This window comes from Hermetia illucens, chromosome 2, assembly GCF_905115235.1.
Source record: "Hermetia illucens chromosome 2, iHerIll2.2.curated.20191125, whole genome shotgun sequence".
In the NCBI taxonomy this organism is placed as follows: domain Eukaryota; kingdom Metazoa; phylum Arthropoda; class Insecta; order Diptera; family Stratiomyidae; genus Hermetia; species Hermetia illucens.
Genome location: NC_051850.1, coordinates 48,302,312 through 48,324,512, shown reverse-complemented (window position 1 = coordinate 48,324,512; position 22,201 = coordinate 48,302,312). Strand labels below are relative to the sequence as shown.

The following is a 22,201-nucleotide window of genomic DNA, read 5'->3' as shown; positions in this document are numbered from 1 at the left end:
TTCTTCCTCAAAACGATCAATAACCGTGATACGCTGCTCTCACAGATTTCGTACCGGAGTATCAATCGCTCAAGAAACTCGTATACCGGAGAATAGATAAATTTTATATTTAATGCACTTGTTACATCTACGCAGCAATCGGGGCAATTATATCACTTTTTGAGTCTTTGTAAACCAATAAAAAATTTTCTTTGTTGAAAACATTTCAGCTGCAACAGGTGAAAAGACAACGCCACCCATATGTTGCTTAGCGTAACTAATTGGGAGGATGAGGTCGCTCAATCCAGAAAAATGGAGGCTGCAGCCCCATAGAAAAATTTCCAGTCCACAAAACTTTCCTTTCAATAAAAGTATAGAAACATAGGGTCGGTCCTGCAGGAACTACCAATTTTCCAATATTCCTGTCTGTTAGCTTTTGAGTAAACATTGGTTATCCAGGCAAAACACTGACATCAGATCAATGAAAAATCGCATTCACAGCTTTCTTAAATATATATTTCGTTTTCTTTTTCCTCTTCTTAATGTACATCTCTTTCATATCTCTGTTTTGCTCTTGATAATATTTAACACTATCCTTAATTCTCTCTTTTTATAAATAATAATTAAACAATATTCTAACATGTTGGTTGCTCATTTCAATTTGATTCAGATTAAGTCCTATAAAATACTATATGAAAAGAATTTATTTGGAAGTGGGTCTTTTTTCAAAAATATACACAAGTACAACTAGAAACTAATGTTACCATTAATCAATAAACAATTTACCGCTAAATACTTTACATTATACACATACATGTCCATATATATGCACATATATATTTCTCATTTGCAATAAATAACGAATGAGGTGAGTAATCGAATGGAGACGGGGCCGAACCCAACCAATTTAAATCTACGAACAAACCTTCCAGGAAGATCCAACTCATTTTTTTTCTTTTTTTCTCTCGTTTAGAAAACCAACCAAAAAGTATATTTCAACAAATTTGATTTGTCTGCGTTCATCGGTTCCATTCTACGTGCCTGCAGGTTTCTACTCCTCACACTCTAGGTCCTAGTTACGTTATGTATAAATATAAATAAATTCCTAAAATAGCTGAGTTTGTTGTTGTGGTAACATGATACCGCCACCACCGCTGCCCGGGTGTTCGGGACTGTGACGTTGTCTTTTACGTTTCTTCTCTTTTTTACGTTTCTTACGCTCTTTGTCGTCTTCGTGTCGCTTCTGTTTTTTGTGTTTCTTTTCGTGGGTGTCTAAGCCGGAAGGATCTACATGAAAGTGAAAAATCGTAAGGAAAATTAAATATTTGGCGACGGTAAACATCGTTTGAAGATTCTTACCTAGTGAAGGCTCTTGAGGTAGACCGCCTTCCTTGTGTTTATGCTTTTTGTGTTTGTTCTTGTGTTTCCGGGCAGGTGTAGTGTTAAGAGTTCGGTATTGTTCGGGGAGCTGCAAGGATGAAATGAAATGAATTAAGCCCTGAAAATAATTGAAAGGATTTCGGCTTGGCAAATACTTACAGGTCCAGGATGTAAACGGAATCCTGCTAATTGAACACTAGTTAGAGGTAGAAGTTCCTTCCCTACGATTGGGGGCTTCTCTATAATACTCCTAAGCGAACTATTGTCCTGTAAACCAGAAAAAATAAGAATACATTTCGTGCGAAAAGAACGTACCGAAATGAAACATATGTATCCATGAAATTAAAAAGAATAAGGGGGGATATGGGGGCCAATATAGACTCGGATCACTATCTCGTTGGCATGGTGTGTCGAGCTGGAATCCCCTCTGACCATCAGGTGAGAGTTAACTCTGAAGCCTTCCACAACACAGCTCTCCGCAACACCTATAAGAGGGAAATGGATTCTGCAACAACCGCAGTCAACAGAGATCCTGAAGATGAAGCATCAACAAATGATCTTCACAATCACCTGAAGAACGTTATCATAAATACGGCCACAAACATACTTGGACCCAGCCGCAAAAAGAGTCGGAACGGCTGGTTTGACGATGAATGTAAGCTAATGACGGAACGGAAGAATGCTACATACCAAGTAATATTGCATTCTCAAAGGACTCGGGCACGCGCAGAGACTTATCATGAACTCCGGCGAGCGGAGAAGCGATTTCATAGACGGAAAAAGAAATCCTGGGAGACCCAATAGGTCTGTGAACTCGAAAAGTATAGGGAGCAACCGCACCAGGCGCAGAAGTTTTACCTACAAGTCAGAAGGATGAAGGCTTATACACCTCGATACTCATCCTGGCGTGACAAGGAAAAAAATCCGATTGCCGACAGAATGGGCATATTGGAACGATGGATTGAGTACTTTGATGAACTACTGAACAACCAGAACATCGGCGCGTTGGAGGTCCCGCCAACTGAAGACGGCGGGCGGAGAAACAGTCCTTGCAATTCATCGACTTAAAAATCACAAGTCGCCAGGTGCCGACGGAATTACAGCCGAATTGGTTAAATGTGGAGGCGAATAATTACACAAAGTAGTTCACCAACTTGTCCTCAAGGTGTGGGACAGCGAATCAATGCCTGACGACTGGCAAAGAGGCATTATCTGTCTCATATATAAAAAGGGAGATATCACACAGCGCAGCAATTATAGAGGTATCGCGTTTCTGAGTACCATCTATAAGATATTCTCGGCTATCTTGCTAAACCGGATAGCCCCATACGCCCACCATCGTTGACCCATACCAAAGAGGCTTCACTCCAGGCAAATCAGCAACAGATCAGATTTTCTCTCTCCGGCAAGCGATGGAAAAACTGTTGGAATATGTATGGGTAAAACTGTACGCGGCCATGAAAGAATTCGGTACCCCGACGAAATTGATAAGACTGACTAGGTTGACCCTGACTAATGTCGAGACCAGATAAAAGCAACAGGATCTCTCTCAGGACCATTCGACATCAACAACGGTCTACGACAAGGGGATGTCCTATTATGTCTCCTCTTTAACGTGGTCTCGAGAAAATGAACCGTGATGCTGAGGTAAATGCAAGGGGCACGATCCTCTTTAAGTCCACCCAACTACTGGCCTATGCTGACGATATCGACATCATGGGAAGAACGACCCGAGACGTACAAAATGCCTTCATCCAGATCGAGCAGGCGGCGCGAGATATTGGGCTGTACATCAATGAAGCCAAGACATAGTATATGGTGACAACGTCAGCACCGAAAACCAACCAACCAATAACATCAAACCGCACTGGTCAAACGGGAAGAATAAAGATAGAAGACTACAATTTTGAGACCGTTGAAAATTTCTCCTATCTAGGGTCGAAAATCACAACCGATAACAGCTACGATGATGAAATCCGCGCACGGTTGGTTCCGCTCGAAACGTCTCACCATAGGGTCAAAGCTCTTACTGTACAAGACAATCTTTCCAGTCCTCATGTATTCCTCGGAGAACTAGCAAGAAAAATTGCGAACTCTTGGCCGCGTTCGAGAGAAGAATCCTCCGAACAATTTTTGACCACCTACCTACATGAGGATGGACGATTCCGTAGCCTACACAATGACGAAATCTATGAGCGATACCATGATGATTACGGTGGGCGGGTCACTTAATCCCTATGGATGAGGATGACCTAGTCCGGAAAGCCTATAAGGGCAATATCTATGGTAGAAAAAGACGACGAGGCAGACCCTGCCTGAGATAGAACGATGGCGTAGGTCAGGACGCCAGACAGCTTTTAGGGATGTCGAATTGGTGGATCTCGGTGCAAAATCGGTATGTCTGTGGTTCCTAATGCAGGCCTAGACCGGATACCGGTTGCGTCGTTGATGATGATGATTAATTTACAACTGAGTCGGCTGGTGTCATTCTGTAACGACACAAATCTCTTTACCACCAATGAGATTTGAACCGTGATCTACTACGACAGGATTCTACCTGCAAGATTCTCGGCCAGATTAAGGAGCATTACAATTCTTTAGTGGAAAAGGATGCTTTCTACTTGCCATTACACATACACAATTCAGGATAAGCTTCTTAAAGGTGACATTGGGATCGTGATGGGGGATCTGAATGCCAAGATGGACATGAGATGAGGAAGTCTTAGCGACCGTAGCCATAATGGTGGAAGGTTTGTAGATTTCCGCAGCATCCAACGGCTCGTCATTGGTGGTACATTGTTCGAGCACAGAGTCTGCCATAAGGTCAGTCGAGTTTCAACAAGTCGACATCGTACGAGCAATCAAACTGACTATGTTGCGTTCAGCAGAATATTTAGGAATTGTCTTCTGGGTGTGCGTAACAAGAGAGGCGCCAACATACGCCTAAAAAGCGAACACCATCAGATGATTGCTAATGTTCGCTTGGGTGTTGCTTCCGCTATTTCTCGCAAGATTGGAGTGCTGCGACCCCACCCCAAGTTTAATAGCTACCGTTTGTATGTTCCAGCTGACGCTCGACAGTTGGAGAACTATTTTGTTAATTGCACGGCAGAAACCTTGACTAACCTGCCCGAAAATATCGATGGGCATTGGGCCGCCATCATAAATGCACTTTTCTCGGATGTTTCGCAGGTCGCTGACCAACACATGAAGAGGCATTTTAGATCCGGCTGGCTGCGGTACTGTGGAAGCGAATCGATAAACCGAAGTGATTGAAGGCTCTATTAACAGCCGCAAGTAATAGCAAGTGCAACGCGCTTAAACTTCGATATCGTACGAAATCCCGGAAACGTAATGTGCACCATGTCAAAAGGGAATTTATTACTGGGCTGGGCAGGATAGCGGAAGATGCAGAACGCAATGACTTCATACCGCATACTAAAAGCACTTGAAAGCGTTCGCAAACCTTTCGATGGCTCTGTGAAAAATGTTAAGGGTGGATTCCTCATCCGCGATGACGTGCAGCGAAAGAGGTGGAAGCAACACCTCAACAAGGTTCTTAACCATATCACAACAGGGGAAGTTCTACCTTTTGTGAACGAAATTGCTAGTCACCGCAACATGCGGATACGAACTATTTCTCCAAATAGGAATCACCGTAAAGTTATTTTTCACTGCACCTATAGTTTCTGCAAATCTGATATTTCTATTTGTACGGAAATCCAAGAAATTTCTCAGAGAAAGGAAGAAGGGGATGATCGTTGAGATTCCAAAGAAGGGCACCCGTTTTAAGTGTGATAATTAGAAGGGTCTCTGCGTGCTCGCTGCCGTCGCAGAGATAATAGCTGTGCGAACATCTCGAAATCTTGATCGACAGAGAGCAGGCTGGATTCTGCTCGAGATCTTCCTGCATTGACCACATCAACACTCTGCGAATCATTTTGAAACAGTGCGCGGAGTTTAGATCGTCGCTTCACCTACTCTTCATCGATTTCGAGAAAGCTTCAGTTAATAACTATTATCACAGGGACACATGATGGTGCAAAATGTTACGTGCTGTATCGCGGTAAAATTCAGAGGAATTTGAGGTCCAAAATGAAATCCGTCAAGGTTACATCTTATCACCAATATTATTTCTTCTTCTTATCGGTGATGTTTTCCATGCTACCTGGTCCGCTGATGACATCTGTCTACTCTCTCACCAAGTCACCTTGGCTTAATGGCTCTTGGATTTGAACGGGAAGCTGAGCTGGACTGGAAATAAAGACCGACAAAACTGAGACTTTTAGTCTGCATTAATGGGCAGAGCATCGACCGTCAATAAATTTGTATATCTTGGAAGTGTAATTTTTTCAGATTGTGGCACCGAACAGGACATGGCAAGACGACAAAACTATCATTCAAAAGATACCAGCCTTCGTGACACCTGACTGCGGCGTACTATCGGAGTACGCTGGTCTGACACTATTTCAAAGAACTCGGTCGACACCCGCGGGTGATGTAGTAGAAAGGCAAAAGTGGCAGTAGATAGATCACACGTTATACAGTAGAAACCACTTTCCCAAGGTGGGTGATGAGTGGATCACCACAAGAGCACTTTGCGCGGAACAGTGGTGGAGGATTGCCCGCGTCTCCTGGAGAGTTAAAGCCCATTTTAACAGGCCTTGTGCGATGGTATGTAAGTGTGACTGGTGCCCTATACCGTACCAAGGGGAGAATATCAATGAGATAAGCTGCGTTTGTCAAAAACTGTACAACCACCGACATCATCAACGCTGTGCAGTTACCCGCGCGTGAAAACTATTGCCCTCTCTGCATTTCATTTCTAGATCTAGAAAAGACAAACATATTTTATTTAAGGATTGAATGGTATTAAGTCCATTCACTTAATGTCGCACCGGACCGAATGGGGAGCAATTTGCTCCCTAGTTTGTTAGTCAACGACTTCTTATGTAGGGCTTAGCCAAACTTCGAAAAATATTTTGCGAAGACAACTTTACGGTTTCTTACCAGGGCAGAGGCAAATCGAACAAATCACCTCTGCTTTGAACTCCGCCATGCTATTAACATAGTATGCTGGTCCCAAGCCCAGGTAAAGGAGGAGGATTTGAAGCAACATCAACATGAAGCAACAAAAATAAAATGCTGAGATCAGATAAATGAGATAAATAGAGTATAGTTGGAGTTATTCTACTATGCTAAATCCTACCTGATCTCTTTTGGTGACAAGTCCCGCGACAGACCGACTAAGGAAATGCATACAATGTCGTTACAAACTTGATAATTTGGATGAGTCACAAGCCTCGAAAAAATGCTAGGGCGTCCACCTTAGTCGACGCGGCAGGACGGGCTCCGGTCCTGTCGAGAAATGGGCGAGGGTTCTTGACGCATGGACGGCGTCAGGACGTCAGTAAGTTAGTCTGAACAAAACAAATACCTGTCTGCACGCTAAATGTTGGCACCCTAACTGGAAAGACGAAGGAACTCGCAAGAGCCCTTCGGATAAGGCGCATTGAAATCTGCGCTCTGCAAGAAACCCGATGGTGTGGTGCGAAAAGCTGCGATATTGAACGTGAGCGCGGTAAAAACGGCTATAAACTTTTCTATTTTGGTAACCCACACACTCAATATGGTGTTGGCATTGCCATCTCAGAGGATTTTCGTGGTACCATTAAAGAAGTCGAACGATTTGATGATCGGCTGATGAAGCTCACCAATATATCAGCTAATCGCACTATTCACCTGATGCCGAGAAAGATGCCTTCTGGCAACTTCTCGATGAATAGACTTGTCCCGTGCCTGCTAACGACTATATTATCATTGCCGGCGACCTTAATGGTCATTTGGGTGAAAAGGCGGACGGTAACAGGTGCCAAGGGGGAAAGGGGTTCGGAGCGCCCAATGAGGGTGGCGAGCGTATAATCGATTTCGCTGACACCCATGACCTTGTACTTATGAATACATGGTTCATCAAACGATTGTCTCATCTTCCTACATTTTATAGTTGGAGCAGTAAAACGCAAATCGACTATATTCTTATAAGACGCCAACATGATTGCAAAGTCGTTCCCTATGAGACCATCGCACCTCATCATCGGCCTTTGATTGCCGTCCTGCGAATTAAGCCACCGATAATACAGCATGAGGAACGCACTGACCCGCCGCGCATTAAATGGTGGCGATTTGGTGAGAAGAAAGAAGAAACGATCTTACTCATACGATTGCCGACCATTACGAATGTGGAAGAATGATGGAACCAAATGAAAGACACGATCCACAAAGCGGCCTCTGGAACCCTCGGAGTCACCAAGCCGGGTAAGCGATACATCAACCGAGATACTTGGCTTTGGAATGATGATGTTGAAATGAAGGTCCGTGAAAGGAAACGCCTCTACCACAAATTTCTCGACGATGAAACGCCTGCTAATTTGCAAATATATAAGAATGCCAACCAGGAAGCAAAGAAAGAGGTCGCTGTCACCCGAGCGGACCATTACAAAAATCTTTACGATAAACTGGACCCTCGGGATGGCGAGAGAGATCTGTATCGACTTGCTAAAAGCTGTAACGAACGCACACAAGATATCGAACACATCTGTTGTGTTAATGACAAGAGCGGTACTTTGTTTACCAACCGTCGAGTCGCAACGGATAGACGGCGAGAATACTTCGAGCAGATTTCAACTGAAAAATTTGCTCATCTTCCACTTCCACAGTCATTGGAAGGAAGGAAGAACACCATCTGACTGACAAGAAAGTACCACTGTTCCAGTATGGAAAAAGAAAGGTAGTCCAGCAGAATGCTCAAATTACCGTCCGATCCGATTACTTTCCCATACCATGAAGATTTTTGAACGCATTCTTGACAACCGTATTCGCGAAATCGTTGAAATAACCGTGAATCAAGCCGGATTTGTCAAAAACTGCGGAACTACTGACGTAATACAAGCTGTGTGGTTACTCATGGAGAAACATCGTGAGAAGCATCGCCCTCTTTACATTGCCTTTCTGGATCTAGAGAAAGCGTTTGACCGTGTGCCACACGAACTCATCTGGTATGCTTTACGACAACACTTAGTACCAGAAGAACTCGTGCCAAAAGTAAAGTTCGAAGTATGGCGGGTGTACCAAAACCGCTTCGTATTTCTGTTGGTGTTCATCAAGGAAGCGCCCTGTCACCACTCCTCTTTGTTCTTGTTATAGACACCGTCACACGAGATATCCAACGTCCAGAGCCCTACACACTGCTTTATGCAGATGATGTTTTCCTAGCATCTGATAGCAAAAATGATCTCGAGCAACTTCTCCAAAAATGGAATGATCGCCTCATGCAACACGGTCTCAGATTGAATTTAAACAAAACTGAATTTTTGACGACCAATCCCCATGAAACAGGCGCAATCACTGTCAGCGGCAGTGATCTGCCCAGAACTGAGCGATTTAAATACCTCGGGCGAACCGCGTTACGAAATTGCTTCACGCATTAACGCAACCTGGATAAAGTGGATTTACCGCAATGTTGTCCATCATGCAGCCCTCTATGGATCTGAGTGTTGGCCGACTATAAAAGACAATGAACGGCGTCTTGCGGTAATGGAGACGAAGATGTTCCGTTGGACTAGTGGCGTGACACGTTTTCATCACATCCGAAATGAGGATATCCGCGATCGTTATGGGGTTGCACCGATCGTGGAAAAGTTACGAGAGAGGTGTCTTCGATGGTATGGTCACACAATTCGTGCTAACGAGGTTTCACTTACCAAGATTGATCTGAACACCGAAGTCGATGGTAAAGGACCAAAAGGCAGGCCTAAAAAACGGTGACTTGATGCGCTGGATGGGGATTTAAAAGCCTCGAGATTGCACCCAGATCAGGCATTCGATAGAGCCAAATGGCGAAACCGATCACGGGAGGTAGCGTTGCCGAAACAGCTCCCAGATGGTAAATGCTCCTGTACAGAACACGACGTGAATGCAAATTATATTGAGCCTAAATCCGTCCATATTATAGGCCAAAGCTGAACATATTTTGTTTAATTTAATCCAATTTGCTATCATGTCGTGTTCTGCGAATTGTATACAGGTCCAGCTGTTTCGGTCGCACTGACACCAGGACAGAGGTGAGGCAGCGTTTGACAGTTTGGATTTTTCCTGGTGTCCGTAAAGTCGTCTTCGCCTAATATTTTTTGACATTTGATAGTTGAAACGCCTCTGATTTATGCTATGGTATGGTGCAAAAGGAGCTCGTGCACTGGCTGAAATTGCTCTACCTCGAGCTGAAGAATAAAGTCCAAAATGTGGCATGTATATCAAAACCTCTTCCTCTGTAGGTGTTCATCAAGGAGACACCCTCCCGTTACTCCTGTTTGCACTCTACGCAATGCTCTTTGCACTCTCACAACAAGGCTGATCACCAGTAACTTGTCCAAAAGTGAAATGATCGCCTCACGCACCAGGACCAGAGAAAAAGTTTGAATAGAACGTAGTCGTTAAAAAACGACCACTATGAAACAGGCACTATCATTGTCATTGATACCTTAAATCTAATCGTTCGTCCTCTATGGCTTTAAGTACGCTGACTACCAAAGACAATGAACGCCGCCTCGCAATAGTGGAGACGAAGGAGATAAAGAATAAAGAAGAAGATTGAAAATTGCAACGTTAGGTCATCATGAACTTTCTTATAAGTTCTGAGTAAATTCGTAAGCAGGTGATTCCGCAAACTAGTTTCAGGGCTAAATTCTTAATCATCCCGTTGCAAATCAAATGTATCTTTCCTTTAGATGAAATTCCGAGACGATTTGAATTCCGTGAAAACAAATATTCCGTCAAGTACTCACCATATTCCCCGCTCCATCGATGACCCCTGGAAGAGTTGGAAGAAACGACGAAAGCTGCTCCTTAACCTTTTTCCCGCTAAATTTGCTATATGAATGTTCGAGCCCATAATGTGCCATGAGATTCGTAGCACCAGTGAGTTCGCCTTCACCTGCATCGGAAAAAACAATTCCAAAATTAGCCAAAGTCGCGGTCGAGGCCAAACACCGTGCGCTTACCAGGCGGTTCCTTCATCAAATAAAACGGACCGCTATGCACTATGGAAGGATTCTTTCCCAGCGAGATCGTTGTCTTCAGAGTTCCAGAGGAGTCCTGCCTCGAAACGATCGGCGAGCGACCACCGCGCGGGGATGACGACGATTTTGGCGAGTACGGATCCATTTTGCGATACTGCTCGCCCATCATCATATTATTGTAATTATTCATTTTAGAACTATGTTAACTACTTATGTACAAGTCAAACCGAACAGTCAGTTTTTCACTGTTTACACAAATTTGGCAATATGCAAGTTCACGCGCGGTCACGTAGAAATGCACCCAAAGTAATTCGAACCCGCTGCTGCCTACGTCCGCCACGACGGGATCGCAAGTTTAGGCAACGTTTTTGGGTCCTGTCGAGTCATTATTGTTGAATAAACCACATCAGTCTGAACAGAAGCCACTTCACATTAGCACGATCGTTTTTTAGCACGTTTCTCACAAAAATTTCGCAAAAAATTATGAATTTATCCGCACGAACAATCAAACGACCACTCGCAGTGTCGCTAAAATGCCACCACCATTTTGGAAATGTCATGTGAAGGGAAATGTCAAAACAGTGTTTCTATTTTTTCGCGAATTTCAAGTTCGAAAATCGTAAGAGATGGTTTGAGAGACACTGTTGAGTTTGAAATGTCGTTTGTATTTTCAGGACCAGTAAGTTAGATGAGTAATTAAGACAATTTGAGTTGTCTTAGAAAATCCGGAATGCTCAATATTGTTAAAACAGTGACAATGTCGAGGTGAAATCCAAATTCCAAAATCCAAATTCGTGAACCAACGTCCGCAAAATACCCATGCATGGCCCGCTGTCATCCAAGCAGAACTTCGAAAGTGAACGTCAAATGAAAGAGAGAGCATGAGCGCTCAGTGCTAGTTAGCTGACCTGGGGGATTTCGCGATTGTCACCGGTTGGACGTCCTCCCTGTTTTTCGTCTACAATTCGATACGAAAACACGATAATCTAATCGCAATTTCACTGATAAATTCATTTAGTTAAGATGCAGTGCACCCTCCGGAACGCTTTGTCTTTCGCCCTAAAGGTAATCCGCAAAGTGCGAGTTGTTATGCAATACTAACCTAGAAACGGAATGGGAGCCCTTCGACGTTCTCGTCTGAGACAATTGAAGGGGTCGCAACCTTATTAGGTTTTGTTAAAAGGTTCCAGAGCTAATTTGATTTCAATTTTCAGACAAACTTGAGGTCAAATGGGGCAATCCTCGGCGCAGTGAATGGTCGCTTCTACTCCAGCGGCGAAGAGGCTGACATCGTCGTGATTGGATCAGGTCCTGGCGGCTATGTGGCGGCGATCAAAGCTGCCCAAATGGGCATGAAGGTAACTTTCTCCCTTGCAAATATTATGATATTCGCTATAGCATGTCCATTGATTCCTTTCGCAGACTGTCTGCATCGAAAAGAACGACACCCTCGGCGGTACCTGCCTCAACGTCGGCTGCATTCCCTCCAAGGCCCTGCTCAACAATTCCCACTATTACCACATGTGCCACACCGGGGACATGGCAAACCGGGGCATCATCGTGGGCGATGTCAAGCTAGATTTAGAGAAGTTGATGGGCCAAAAGACCTCAGCAGTAAAGGCATTGACTGGTGGCATCGCTCAGCTCTTCAAGAAGAACAAAGTCAGCCACATCCAAGGATTGGGAACGATCCTGTCGCCGAACGAGGTGCAAGCCACCAAGTCGGACGGATCGACAGAAGTCGTGAAGACCAAGAACATCATGATTGCCACTGGATCGGAGGTCACACCATTCCCAGGGATTGAGGTTAGTAGAAAACACATTTGCGTCCATCTTCAGCAGATCAGGTGAGATAGAATCTGATTTGGCATCAGATCAGATGCGTCAGAGATTAATGTCAGTGATCTTGGTGCGTGTTTGCCGTGAGGGGAAGTGCTTGTAACCTAGCGTAGTGACTAAGGTCATCCGAGTCATCGTCAGCTGTGCTCGGCGCCTGATAAGATAGTGGTCGGTCACTTGGTGAAATCGTGCGGGATTAGTGATTTATGGCTTCATTAGACAGCGGTGGTAAATCAAACGGAAACGGCGGAAAATCAACTGCGTCGTTTGCATTCGCAGTTCACACGCAATCGATCCAAGTTGATATTCGGCAATTTACAGCTAACTTGTCCAAGCTTGCATTTTTGTCTAAGCGATTGAGTAAAAACAATTTTGATTTGTTTTCATCAAGTTAAGACTGATCGCCTCAACTTGGAAAATAAATCGAACCAAATGATATTCTCTTCCTTCGCTAGGAGGAATACCTGACACAACCTCTCTAAGGGATCGAAAGTAATTTTGTCTAACTTTTGTCAGATAAGGCCCTCAAGGGCTTATTTAAGAGTTGTCCCTGGATGCTTGCTATTGCCTTTCATTTAAGCTTGTTGGAGAGTATACCGACTGAAAACACCTCCAACTGGATTTTCCATCGCGGACCCGTTTTGCTTTATCTGAAATGCAGTAGAATGGAATCAAAATGGAAAAGAAAATGAAGGAAATATTTATCACTCAATTGCGGTGGATGATCTATTGTGGTCCACGGCGCCCCGCAGTTTGAAATAATATGGCTTAAATCGCAGAGTCTAACGGCAGACAAACTGCCTATGGCGCCAGCTCGCAAGATAAGTTTATCTCAAAATCCAGAAATTCTTCGGTTTTTGAGATTAGGCTACTAGACAAAGTGGCGCCCAAAGGTTAAACATCTTATGTCGTGGCTGCTAACAAATTAATAATAATCGTTGGCGCAACAATCCATATTAGATCAGGGCCTTGAAGTGTGTTAGAGCGCTTTATTCAAGACCGTAACGGTACACTACAGAATAGCCTGTAGGAGGCAATGTGGTCAACATTCACAGCTGAGTCGACACCCCAGCGCTCTAACCACTTGAGCCATCCGGACACGGGCTAACAAATTGGTAATTTCGAACCTCACTCTGGGGGGAAGAAGCCCACTCTCTCCAACCCCGTTAGAAAATCCCAATGGCAAAACGGGTCCCTAAAAAACAATGGCGCCTGAAAACGGGTAGGTAGATGGTGTAGTCCGTGCTGCGCCGTTTTGTTGCCACAGACTCCTCAAACCATGTTTAGTGTGGTAAGAATAAAGAGGCAGAGTCCAGTCGGCTTAGATTTTCAAAAAGAAAGCAGCTTTCCCACCCTGAAGCTAGAGATCTCTCTGGGGTCCTCAAAGAATGGTTTACCTAGTGTCCGTAGCCTGGCTCTAGTTAGTGCTGGACAGTCGCAAAGGAAGTGCCTGAGGGTTTCTCTCTCTTCTCCGCAACTTCGGGAATGCTGAGCCTTCCAGCATGGCTCCCTGTGTCCCTACAGACCGCCGTAATCATGTATGCATTTGGATGTGTCTGCCACAAGAGCTATCCTTGACTTGGCGCAGTTGGCCAGACTTCCCCAGCTCCGCGGCTGCTAAGTGGTACGAGTGAATGCCACATTTAACAGTCGCCGGCAGGACACAGGCATTTTTCCACCGAAAGACTGCCAGGAACAGAGCCCCGCCTGACCAGTCCGATCATTCCCCGTTATGCTCTTATGATCGGGAACCGGTAGGAGGGTGACTGTGATCGTGCTGCTCAGACTGTTCAGCACGTTTGTGCACTACCCCACCATTCTGAAGAATGTTGCCGTTTAGTTCAAGGTCTTAATAGCCTTAAATGCCTTTAATTCCGTAAGATGGACAGATATGTTAGGCACATTAGAAAACTCATTCCACGTGCATTTTTTACGGATACTGAGGGATTATCTGAAAGACCGCTCCCTGCTCTATGAGGCGCTAGAGGGCCAGAGGAGAATGTAAATTAAGTCGGGAGTAGCACAGGGATCCATCCTAGGGCCGGACCTTGGAACGCTTCCTGCGATAGTCTGCTGAGACTCAATATGCCCGAAGAGTCGCGCCTGGTCTGTTATGTACACGACGTTGCGGCACTTGTTGAACAGTCGCAAAGCAGACTTGGAATTCCGAGCCTGCGTCCCATATCGATCGGCGAGTTGACTATAGGGTCAAAACCAGGTTAGATACCTTGGTTTAGTGCTCGACTCGAAGATTAACTTCTTCGAGCAAATCAAAGTAGCAGCGGATAGGGCTGCAGGTGGAGTCGCGGCCTTGAGACGCATAATGATAAATGTTGGGTGTCCTATATCTACTAGGAGACGTCCCCTTATGGGAACAACGTAGTCGGTTCTGCTCTATAGCGCGGAGGTATGGGCTGATGCCCTTGACAAGAGGTGCAACGTAAGCGCCTTGCTCAAATGCAGAGACCGGGAGCTTTGCGAGTGGCGTCTACTTATCGCACTGTCGCCGAAGCGGCCGTGATGGTGACGGCGGGAGTGCAAGGGGCAGATGGACTGCTCGGTTCATCAACAATTTAGACCCGTGGCTGAACCAAACGCGCGCTGACATTGGTTACATCCTTACCCAACTTCTAGGCGGGCATCGAAGTTTTCAGTCTTACCTGCACAGGCTTTGGAAGGCGCGATCTTCTGATTGTGTATTCTGCAATGAAGTGGCGGGCGACGCTGAACACACCTTGTGGGACGGCTTTCGTCAGCAGCTTTGTTCAGATACAGGGGAGCTCTCTGCAGACAGCATTGTTAGAGAGATGCTGAAGAGCGCTGTCAGCTGGATTCGTATTGCACATTATGTTCGGGCTCTTCTTATTGCGAAGAATATTGAACTCAATCGGCGGAGAGACCGGATGGTAAGGGGTTCCCTGAACTAACAACTCCCTTCCTCCTCTCCCGTTGGTGGAAGGGATTCCATGACTTGAAGGCTCGCAAACCCGAGAGAGCGGGAGGGCTAGCCGAAGCTACCGAAGTAATATGTCAAATGGTTACAGGCTAGTTCTCTGACGAAAGGGAGGTGTTTAGGTGGTAGTCCGACAGCGTACTGTCGCGGGAGTCCAACACCCTGTGCGTGAACGCATTCACCTACCCTACTCCAAAAAAGTTATTAATTGCCGCTTTGCTGTCGGCCAGCATAACGTACCCACGCTTGCGGCTCAGATCGTGTCCCACCGATCGACAGGCTTCCAGTATCGCCAGTACTTCCGCTTTGAATACACTGGCGAATCCTAGGGGACTTACGACTCGGCTACTTTGTGTGTATCCGAGAAAACTTCTGGCGTTAGGAAGGTCCCGAGTTCCTGAGGTACTTCCACTAGAATGTTACTATGACCACAGGGCTGCGCTGCACAGCATCATGACTCACGTAGTTGGATAGCACCGCACGCTACACCGTGGTTAATGTGGAGATCTAGGGGTTGAGGTGTAGGAGTACATTGAGGGCACCTTCCGGGCACCATTGCAGAGCCCCGGTAGTACCTGTACGCGCAGGTTTTTAAATCGTATTAAGCTTTGTTATATTGTACTTTTTGCTCAGCGCCTGCCACCACACAATAAAACCGTACGTTAGGATGGGACGTACCACGACTGTCTGGATGTTGAATAGCATCAGTTCCATTTTGGTTGGATTTATACCGAGTCCCCATCTTGCGCCCTACAGGCAATTTTTCCTAATGTTCCTTTCATGATGTCACTCGTAATGGAGGAAAACATTCCTAACACCAATATCATCAAGTTGTCGGCATACGCCACCTCCTTCATACCGCTTATGCCTGATATCCATAGAATTTCGCTCATCACTATCGACCAGAGCACTGGAGAAATGACGCCATCCTGGAGCGTACTTACGGCTCTGGTGAAGTCGCTAACAGATCAGACTGGATTATCCCAGTTCTTAGTATGGATATTATCCAATGCGTAAGATGCCCCCTCCAACCCAATACTAATTGAGACAGCTTTGATGACGTTGATACTAACGTTGTTGAATGCTCCAGTACCTTTTTTAAAGCATTTCTGTGAATTTTGCATTGAGGTAGACGTACTAACGCTTAGAGAAAGGCGTTCTCTCCATAATCGTCCTTAAGTGGATGTCCAGGAAGCGCTTTAGGGTCTTCAACACGGAGGTCGACATTCCTGACGCTTTCGATATGAAAATCACATGGGCGCGTCTCCAAGACTAAAGAGATACAACTCCGGTAAATCTCGACAGGTCACAGCACAACTCTTTCTTACTGCTTGTAGTATAACTCTCATTATGTTATTTGCGTCCTGAGATTTATATTAGAAGAAGCTGTTTATATTCCAGCCGATTTTATCCACGATAATTACTGATTTAATAGTCTCACATGCCTGTGGCTGCATACCCTTCAAGCAACGCTCTGACTCATTATCGGGGAAGTGCGTCTAAACCAGCAGGTCCAGGGTTTTACCAGAAGAAGCCTTCCGACTTTAAGAAAAAATAGACCCCTATGTTCCTTTTACAGAATCTTACTGAGTCTCGCAGATTCGCTGGTGCTTGCAATGTTCTAAGAATATTCTAATCAGGACCGCCTCTTGGCAGTCTTGATTGTCGATTTATACTCCTTCAGGCATTCCTTGTATAGCTGCCAATATTTGTGCCTGTAACAGATGTTGAAGATCTCCCTGGTTAGCGTCCTTAGGCTAGAAAGGTCTTCATTCCACCACAGTGGTGTATTTCGCACGAGATTTTAAAGGCGGTTTCGAATGCATTTTCCACAATACGCAGTAGAAGTATTCAAACGCGTCTTATCCGGACGGAGGCTGAAATTGAACAGAGAGAGAGAATAATGCTAATGCCAATCCGCGCCAAGTTGATACATTTCGTTTCACAATTGACAGCAGCGCCAATAGCGAGCATAGTGGGAAAATGTGTGTCCCCGCAGTACTCCTCTGTTAGTGATGTAGTCACGATGAAAATGAATTTTAAATGGGATTTATGCTGGAAAAGCGCACTTTCCTATCCGATCTTCGAGGTGCTGATTGTTGTTTCTGCTGCGCTTGAATTTGATCCTCACCGAGCTGCTGATTTGGCTGATGATCAAGGATTAGTTTTTACACGTTTACTAGTGATTGTTCGCTGCCTGCTCAGTTGGTCGTTGAGAATTAAGTAATAATAATAATAATCATTAGCGCAACAATCCAATTGGATCAGAACCTTGAAGTGCGTTAGAGCACTTCATTCAAACCGTAATGGTACAGTACACAGGATTACAGTACCCTGTAGGGGGCAATATGTTCAGCATTGCGCTTGTGAGTATTAAGTGGCTGGCGTAAATCAGATACGCGCTGCACTTTAATTTGCGTGCGTTTATGCCCATCGGCTTCCGTGATGATGAACGCAGGAATAAGTCGATCGAGGGAGCTTTTAAATCCTCGCACCAAGCGGCTCGGATGCCAAGTAGGATTGTTGGTAAGACTTGAGTCCATTCCACGTGTTGATGACATCTGATCGCTGATGTGAAATGCCGATGCGAGCACTCGACAAGTCCGTTTGCCGGCGGCTGATACGATGTAGTGCGGATGCGATTTGAACCTGTCAACTCATTTAGAGACTTCAACAGCTTCGGTTCAAATTGTTTTCCTTAATCCATAGTTATCCGCACGGGCGTTCCAAATCGGCATATCCAGTAGCTGTTTCTTTCGGAGCTCGGCATATGTTCATATGTTCGAAAGGAGAGGTAGGTGGTGCGCACGCGCGTGTTCAATGTCGACAACCAGCATTGTTGAAAGGCCAGACATATCACTGCATTGCTAGCTTGGCTGTAGCTTTTGCTCCGGGATGTGCTGGGAAATGAACTGCTATGAAAGCTGGTTTCTGGAACTATGAAGTACATAACTTGGCTTGGTTGGCGTCGCAGACGAGGACAAGTTCAGGTTTATGCCGGGGGAGTACGAGTTGGTCGTCGTTCGTGATATCAGTTTTTGCCCTGCCCTGCACTTAAGACTTCGGGAGTCCATTACAGTGGCGCCCTTCATGTTATTGTTGAGCGGTACTTGTGTATGTGGTAGCCATTTCCGATTAAAGTTGAGTATATCAATGAATTGTCTCAGTTCTTTGGTAGTCTTGGGCTGCGGAAACTCGCGGATTACTTTTACTTTTTAGGGTAGCAACGATATACCACTTTTGTTGACCAGGTAGCCCAGAAAAAGTACGTCTTGTTCACCGAATATACATATTGCCGGGATCACAATCACTCCAAACTGTTGCAATCTTTCAAAAAGTAGTTTTAAGTGACTCTCATGATCTTTTTCATCGTGCAATGCCACTAAGATGTCGATATAGGCGTATGCGAAATCTAACTCACGTAACACTTCGTCGATAAATCTTTGAAAAGTCTGTGCGGCATTACGCAACCCGAAACTCATAAACGGAAAATCAAAAAGGCCAAAAGGAGTTGTAATGGTTGTTTTCGAAATATGTTCCGGCGCGACGGGGATTTGATTATATGCGCGCACTATATCGATTTTCAAGAAAACTTCCGCTCCGCTTAAATATTTGGCAAAATCTTGTCTGTGTGTTTGTGCAGCACTGGATAACGGTAGCTAGTCGCCGTCGTTGATTTGCCGTCCTTTGATTTTTCAACACCATCCGTAGAGGAGTGACTGGAATAATGTTTGAACTAGTTTAAAGAGAGGATTTTCTTTCGCATACGAATCCTTCCCATTTTCTCCTTCCTCGAGAGTACCATGAGCACACAACTCCTAAATCGACTGCTGATCGCATAGTGCTCGTACGGTCGGTAAGTTGAAATCCAGTTGACCTTATGCTCTATGCTCCAGCAATGTGTCACCAATGATCACCACAAACCTCCCACAATTATCGCTACGGATATCGCCGACACTGGTTTCGTGTCTGGTACCACTTGGCGGTCCAGTGTACCAAAACACATTGCTGCAAGAGCGAGAATCCAGAGTCCAATCATCTTACTTCGCTGAGGGCCAGAGCGTCCAGCTTGCATCATTGGAATTCTTGCTCAAGTTGAAGAAAGCGAACATTCTGAGAACCTTTGATTCCGTTGTCAATTTGCTTGCGCACATTCCACAAATATATAAGTGCATCGTCGTGAACAATTCTAGATTTTACAATTGAGTAGTTTTCGAAAATGAGTGCTGCCTCACTTTAAGTTTGTATCTTTTAATCGTTTACGTCCTTGACTTACAATGGAAGTGAAAATTAAAATCTGCTGGTGTTATATACAGGAAAGAAAAATGTAATTTCCCTTTCGCATGTATGGGAAGCCTCCCTCCGCTCCCTTTAAACTTGAGCCAAATTCATATCATTCACTATATATCCGCCAGATTTCGTTTGAATCGAAAAAGGTGCATGTGACCGGTGGACGGACAGCAAACCGGTTTTAATAAGGTATTGTTTTACACGAGTCCTTAGAAACTACTTTGAGGGGCTATAACTTTTCAATGGAGAAGGTGGACGGCGCAGGTTTTCATATGCAACATTAGATGTTACGATCAACAGTAGATTTGCAACGTTGCAACAATTGTTATCCGGTCTAGTTATGCCTTAGTTAGGAACTCCAGACATCACGAGAACCCCCTAAAAGCTGTCTGGTCTCCTGGCCTACGCCCTCGCTCCATCTGAGGCAGACTCTGCCACGACTTCTTTTGCAATCATAGATATTGCACGGTTTAAATCTCACTGGTGGCAGAGGGGTGATTGGATGTCGAATACCAGCCGATTCGGTTTGAATAAGTACCCGAGTCAAATCTTAAACGCTTCAAGCCCCTAATCTAATTGGATTGTTGCGCCAACGGTTATTATTATTCTAATAGTGTTGTAATTCGCCCGATCCACCTCTACCATGAGATTATGATTATGAAAAATCCATATATTTATTTTATTTTTCAGGTTGATGAAGAATCAATCGTAACCAGCACGGGCGCCTTGAGTCTCAAAGAAGTCCCGAAAAAGATGTGCATTATTGGTGCGGGGGTTATTGGACTTGAGTTGGGATCAGTCTGGCTTCGTCTCGGATCAGATGTGACCGCTATTGAATTCGTTGAATCAATTGGAGGAGCTGGTATTGATGGCGATGTCTCGAAAACCTTCCAGAAAATCCTTACAAAACAGGGAATGCACTTCAAGTTAGGAACGAAGGTCGTGTCTGCTGAGAAAACTGGCGGCGGCGTCAATGTAAACGTAGAAAACGTGAAGAGTGGCGATAAGGAAACAATAGAATGTGATGTTCTTTTGGTGTGCATTGGCCGTCGGCCATACACTGAAGGATTAGGCTTAGAAAATGTTGGCATTGTTAAAGACGACAAGGGCAGAATACCAGTGAATGGAGTGTTCCAAACGATTGTTCCAAAGTAAGATTCTTATTTATTCATCTATTCCTAGATATTTACATAGTCCGAATCATTGTTAACATTCAAACTGCCTGTATCTAGCATTTACGCAATTGGCGACTGCATTCATGGACCAATGTTGGCACACAAGGCTGAGGATGAAGGTATAATCTGCATCGAAGGCATCAATGGCGGCCACGTACACATTGATTACAATTGCGTCCCGAGTGTTGTCTACACACATCCCGAAGTTGCATGGGTAGGAAAGACTGAAGAACAACTCAAAGAAGAAGGTGTCGAATATAAGATTGGTAAATTCCCATTCTTGGCAAACTCCCGTGCGAAAACCAACAACGAAACTGAGGGATTCGTCAAAGTGCTGGCTGACAAACAAACTGATAGAGTCCTGGGAACACATCTTATTGGACCTGTATGTATTTACAGTTTGAGTTTTTCATTGCTGGGGCGATATTAAAAATTATGATTCTTAATTTTCTCAGGCTGCTGGCGAGTTGGTTAACGAAGCAGCATTGGCAATGGAATATGGAGCATCCGCTGAAGATGTTGCACGTGTTTGCCACGCTCATCCTGTAAGTTTTCCATTCTAACCCACTTTTTTCAATTATATTCAATACATCCTTGCCTCCATTAACATCAAATTACTTTTTGCACGTGCATATTTTGCTAAAAGATGTATCCTTGACGTCTGTTCCGTTTTTTGAGCATCTCACCAACTGCCATTTGTTTATTATCTTTCTAGACCTGCGCCGAAGCCTTGCGAGAGGCGAACCTAGCCGCTTACATTGGAAAACCGATTAACTTCTAAGTTCTAATAAAATTTCACACTACGTACATATTATGTTGTTATTGCTTTTAACCGACATCTCAAGCGAGGACAAATTGTAAGAAACACTTCATTAATTTATTTTGAAAAGAACAATTAAAACAAGAACGAACCGCGAACGGAAAGAAAAGAAAACATTTCAAATATAAAACATTTTGAAAAGTATACAAAGGGATTTAGGACTAAATCACTGTGTAGACTTTCCTGTTACTTTCTAAGTTACTATCGTCATTCGTTAGAGTATGTGATAGAGTCCAGTGTCACGTTCACATGTGTACAGATTGCAATAGTTCGACCTGATTGGACATTCGCATTATGGTAAATTATTTCGAAATAGGAAGGGAATCCATTACCACGTAATTTAGAGACATAAAAATAAGGAGAAAATGAAATGGATGCTAAATTCAAAACGTATCTTTTAACGGTGCTCTAAGCGTTATAAAATCAATAGATTATGTAATAAAATAAATATTCGATCCCGAATTTCAAGTGGGCATTTTAAAAGGAACATTTTTCGTGGAGAGCATTAGTAGCTTGGAAGTATTCGTTTCACTTGTTAGCAGGAAGCATTTAATATAAAATGCAGAGCATCGTTAACAATGATCAACAAAGGGCTCTATTTCAGCAATCAGTCTGGGTAGGTAGGTAGGTATAAGTGACTGCTCCGAGAAACCCAATCAGCACTGTGGTGCGCCATTTTGATGCCACGAAT

The 22,201-nt window shown here is 44.4% G+C and overlaps 2 protein-coding genes across 2 annotated transcripts; one reads left to right on the top strand and one right to left on the bottom strand.

Annotated features, from left to right (window-relative positions):
* Window positions 1–473: 473 nt before the first annotated feature.
* LOC119649937 (mediator of RNA polymerase II transcription subunit 19) lies at window positions 474–10,991 on the bottom strand. The gene is made up of 5 exons (XM_038052357.1): window positions 10,416–10,991; window positions 10,200–10,348; window positions 1,519–1,626; window positions 1,339–1,447; window positions 474–1,266 (listed from the first exon to the last, which is right to left on the bottom strand). The coding sequence occupies exons 1-5, from the start codon at window positions 10,621–10,623 to the stop codon at window positions 1,085–1,087; spliced, it is 756 nt and encodes a 251-aa protein (XP_037908285.1). The 5' UTR covers window positions 10,624–10,991; the 3' UTR covers window positions 474–1,084.
* Window positions 10,992–11,314: 323 nt separating this feature from the next.
* On the top strand, window positions 11,315–21,978 carry LOC119648397 (dihydrolipoyl dehydrogenase, mitochondrial). The gene is made up of 7 exons (XM_038050138.1): window positions 11,315–11,498; window positions 11,648–11,791; window positions 11,856–12,239; window positions 20,206–20,666; window positions 20,748–21,075; window positions 21,146–21,235; window positions 21,406–21,978. Exons 1-7 carry the CDS (start codon window positions 11,457–11,459, stop codon window positions 21,469–21,471), a joined length of 1,515 nt encoding a protein of 504 aa, XP_037906066.1. The 5' UTR covers window positions 11,315–11,456; the 3' UTR covers window positions 21,472–21,978.
* The last annotated feature ends 223 nt before the right edge of the window (window positions 21,979–22,201 follow it).

What these genes read in the sequence shown, in the direction of transcription:
- LOC119649937 (XM_038052357.1), bottom strand. Translation starts at nt 10,623, where the DNA reads ATGAATAATTACAATAATATGATGATGGGCGAGCAGTATCGCAAAATG. An exon ending in TCGATGGAGCGGGGAATATG is followed by an intron (nt 1,627 to 10,199) that starts GTGAGTACTTGA and finishes TCTGGTTTACAG; the next exon opens with GACAATAGTTCGCTTAGGAG. An exon ending in TCCGTTTACATCCTGGACCT is followed by an intron (nt 1,448 to 1,518) that starts GTAAGTATTTGC and finishes TCATCCTTGCAG; the next exon opens with CTCCCCGAACAATACCGAAC.
- LOC119648397 (XM_038050138.1), top strand. Translation starts at nt 11,457, where the DNA reads ATGCAGTGCACCCTCCGGAACGCTTTGTCTTTCGCCCTAAAG. An exon ending in GAACACATCTTATTGGACCT is followed by an intron (nt 21,076 to 21,145) that starts GTATGTATTTAC and finishes TAATTTTCTCAG; the next exon opens with GCTGCTGGCGAGTTGGTTAA. An exon ending in GTGTTTGCCACGCTCATCCT is followed by an intron (nt 21,236 to 21,405) that starts GTAAGTTTTCCA and finishes TTATCTTTCTAG; the next exon opens with ACCTGCGCCGAAGCCTTGCG.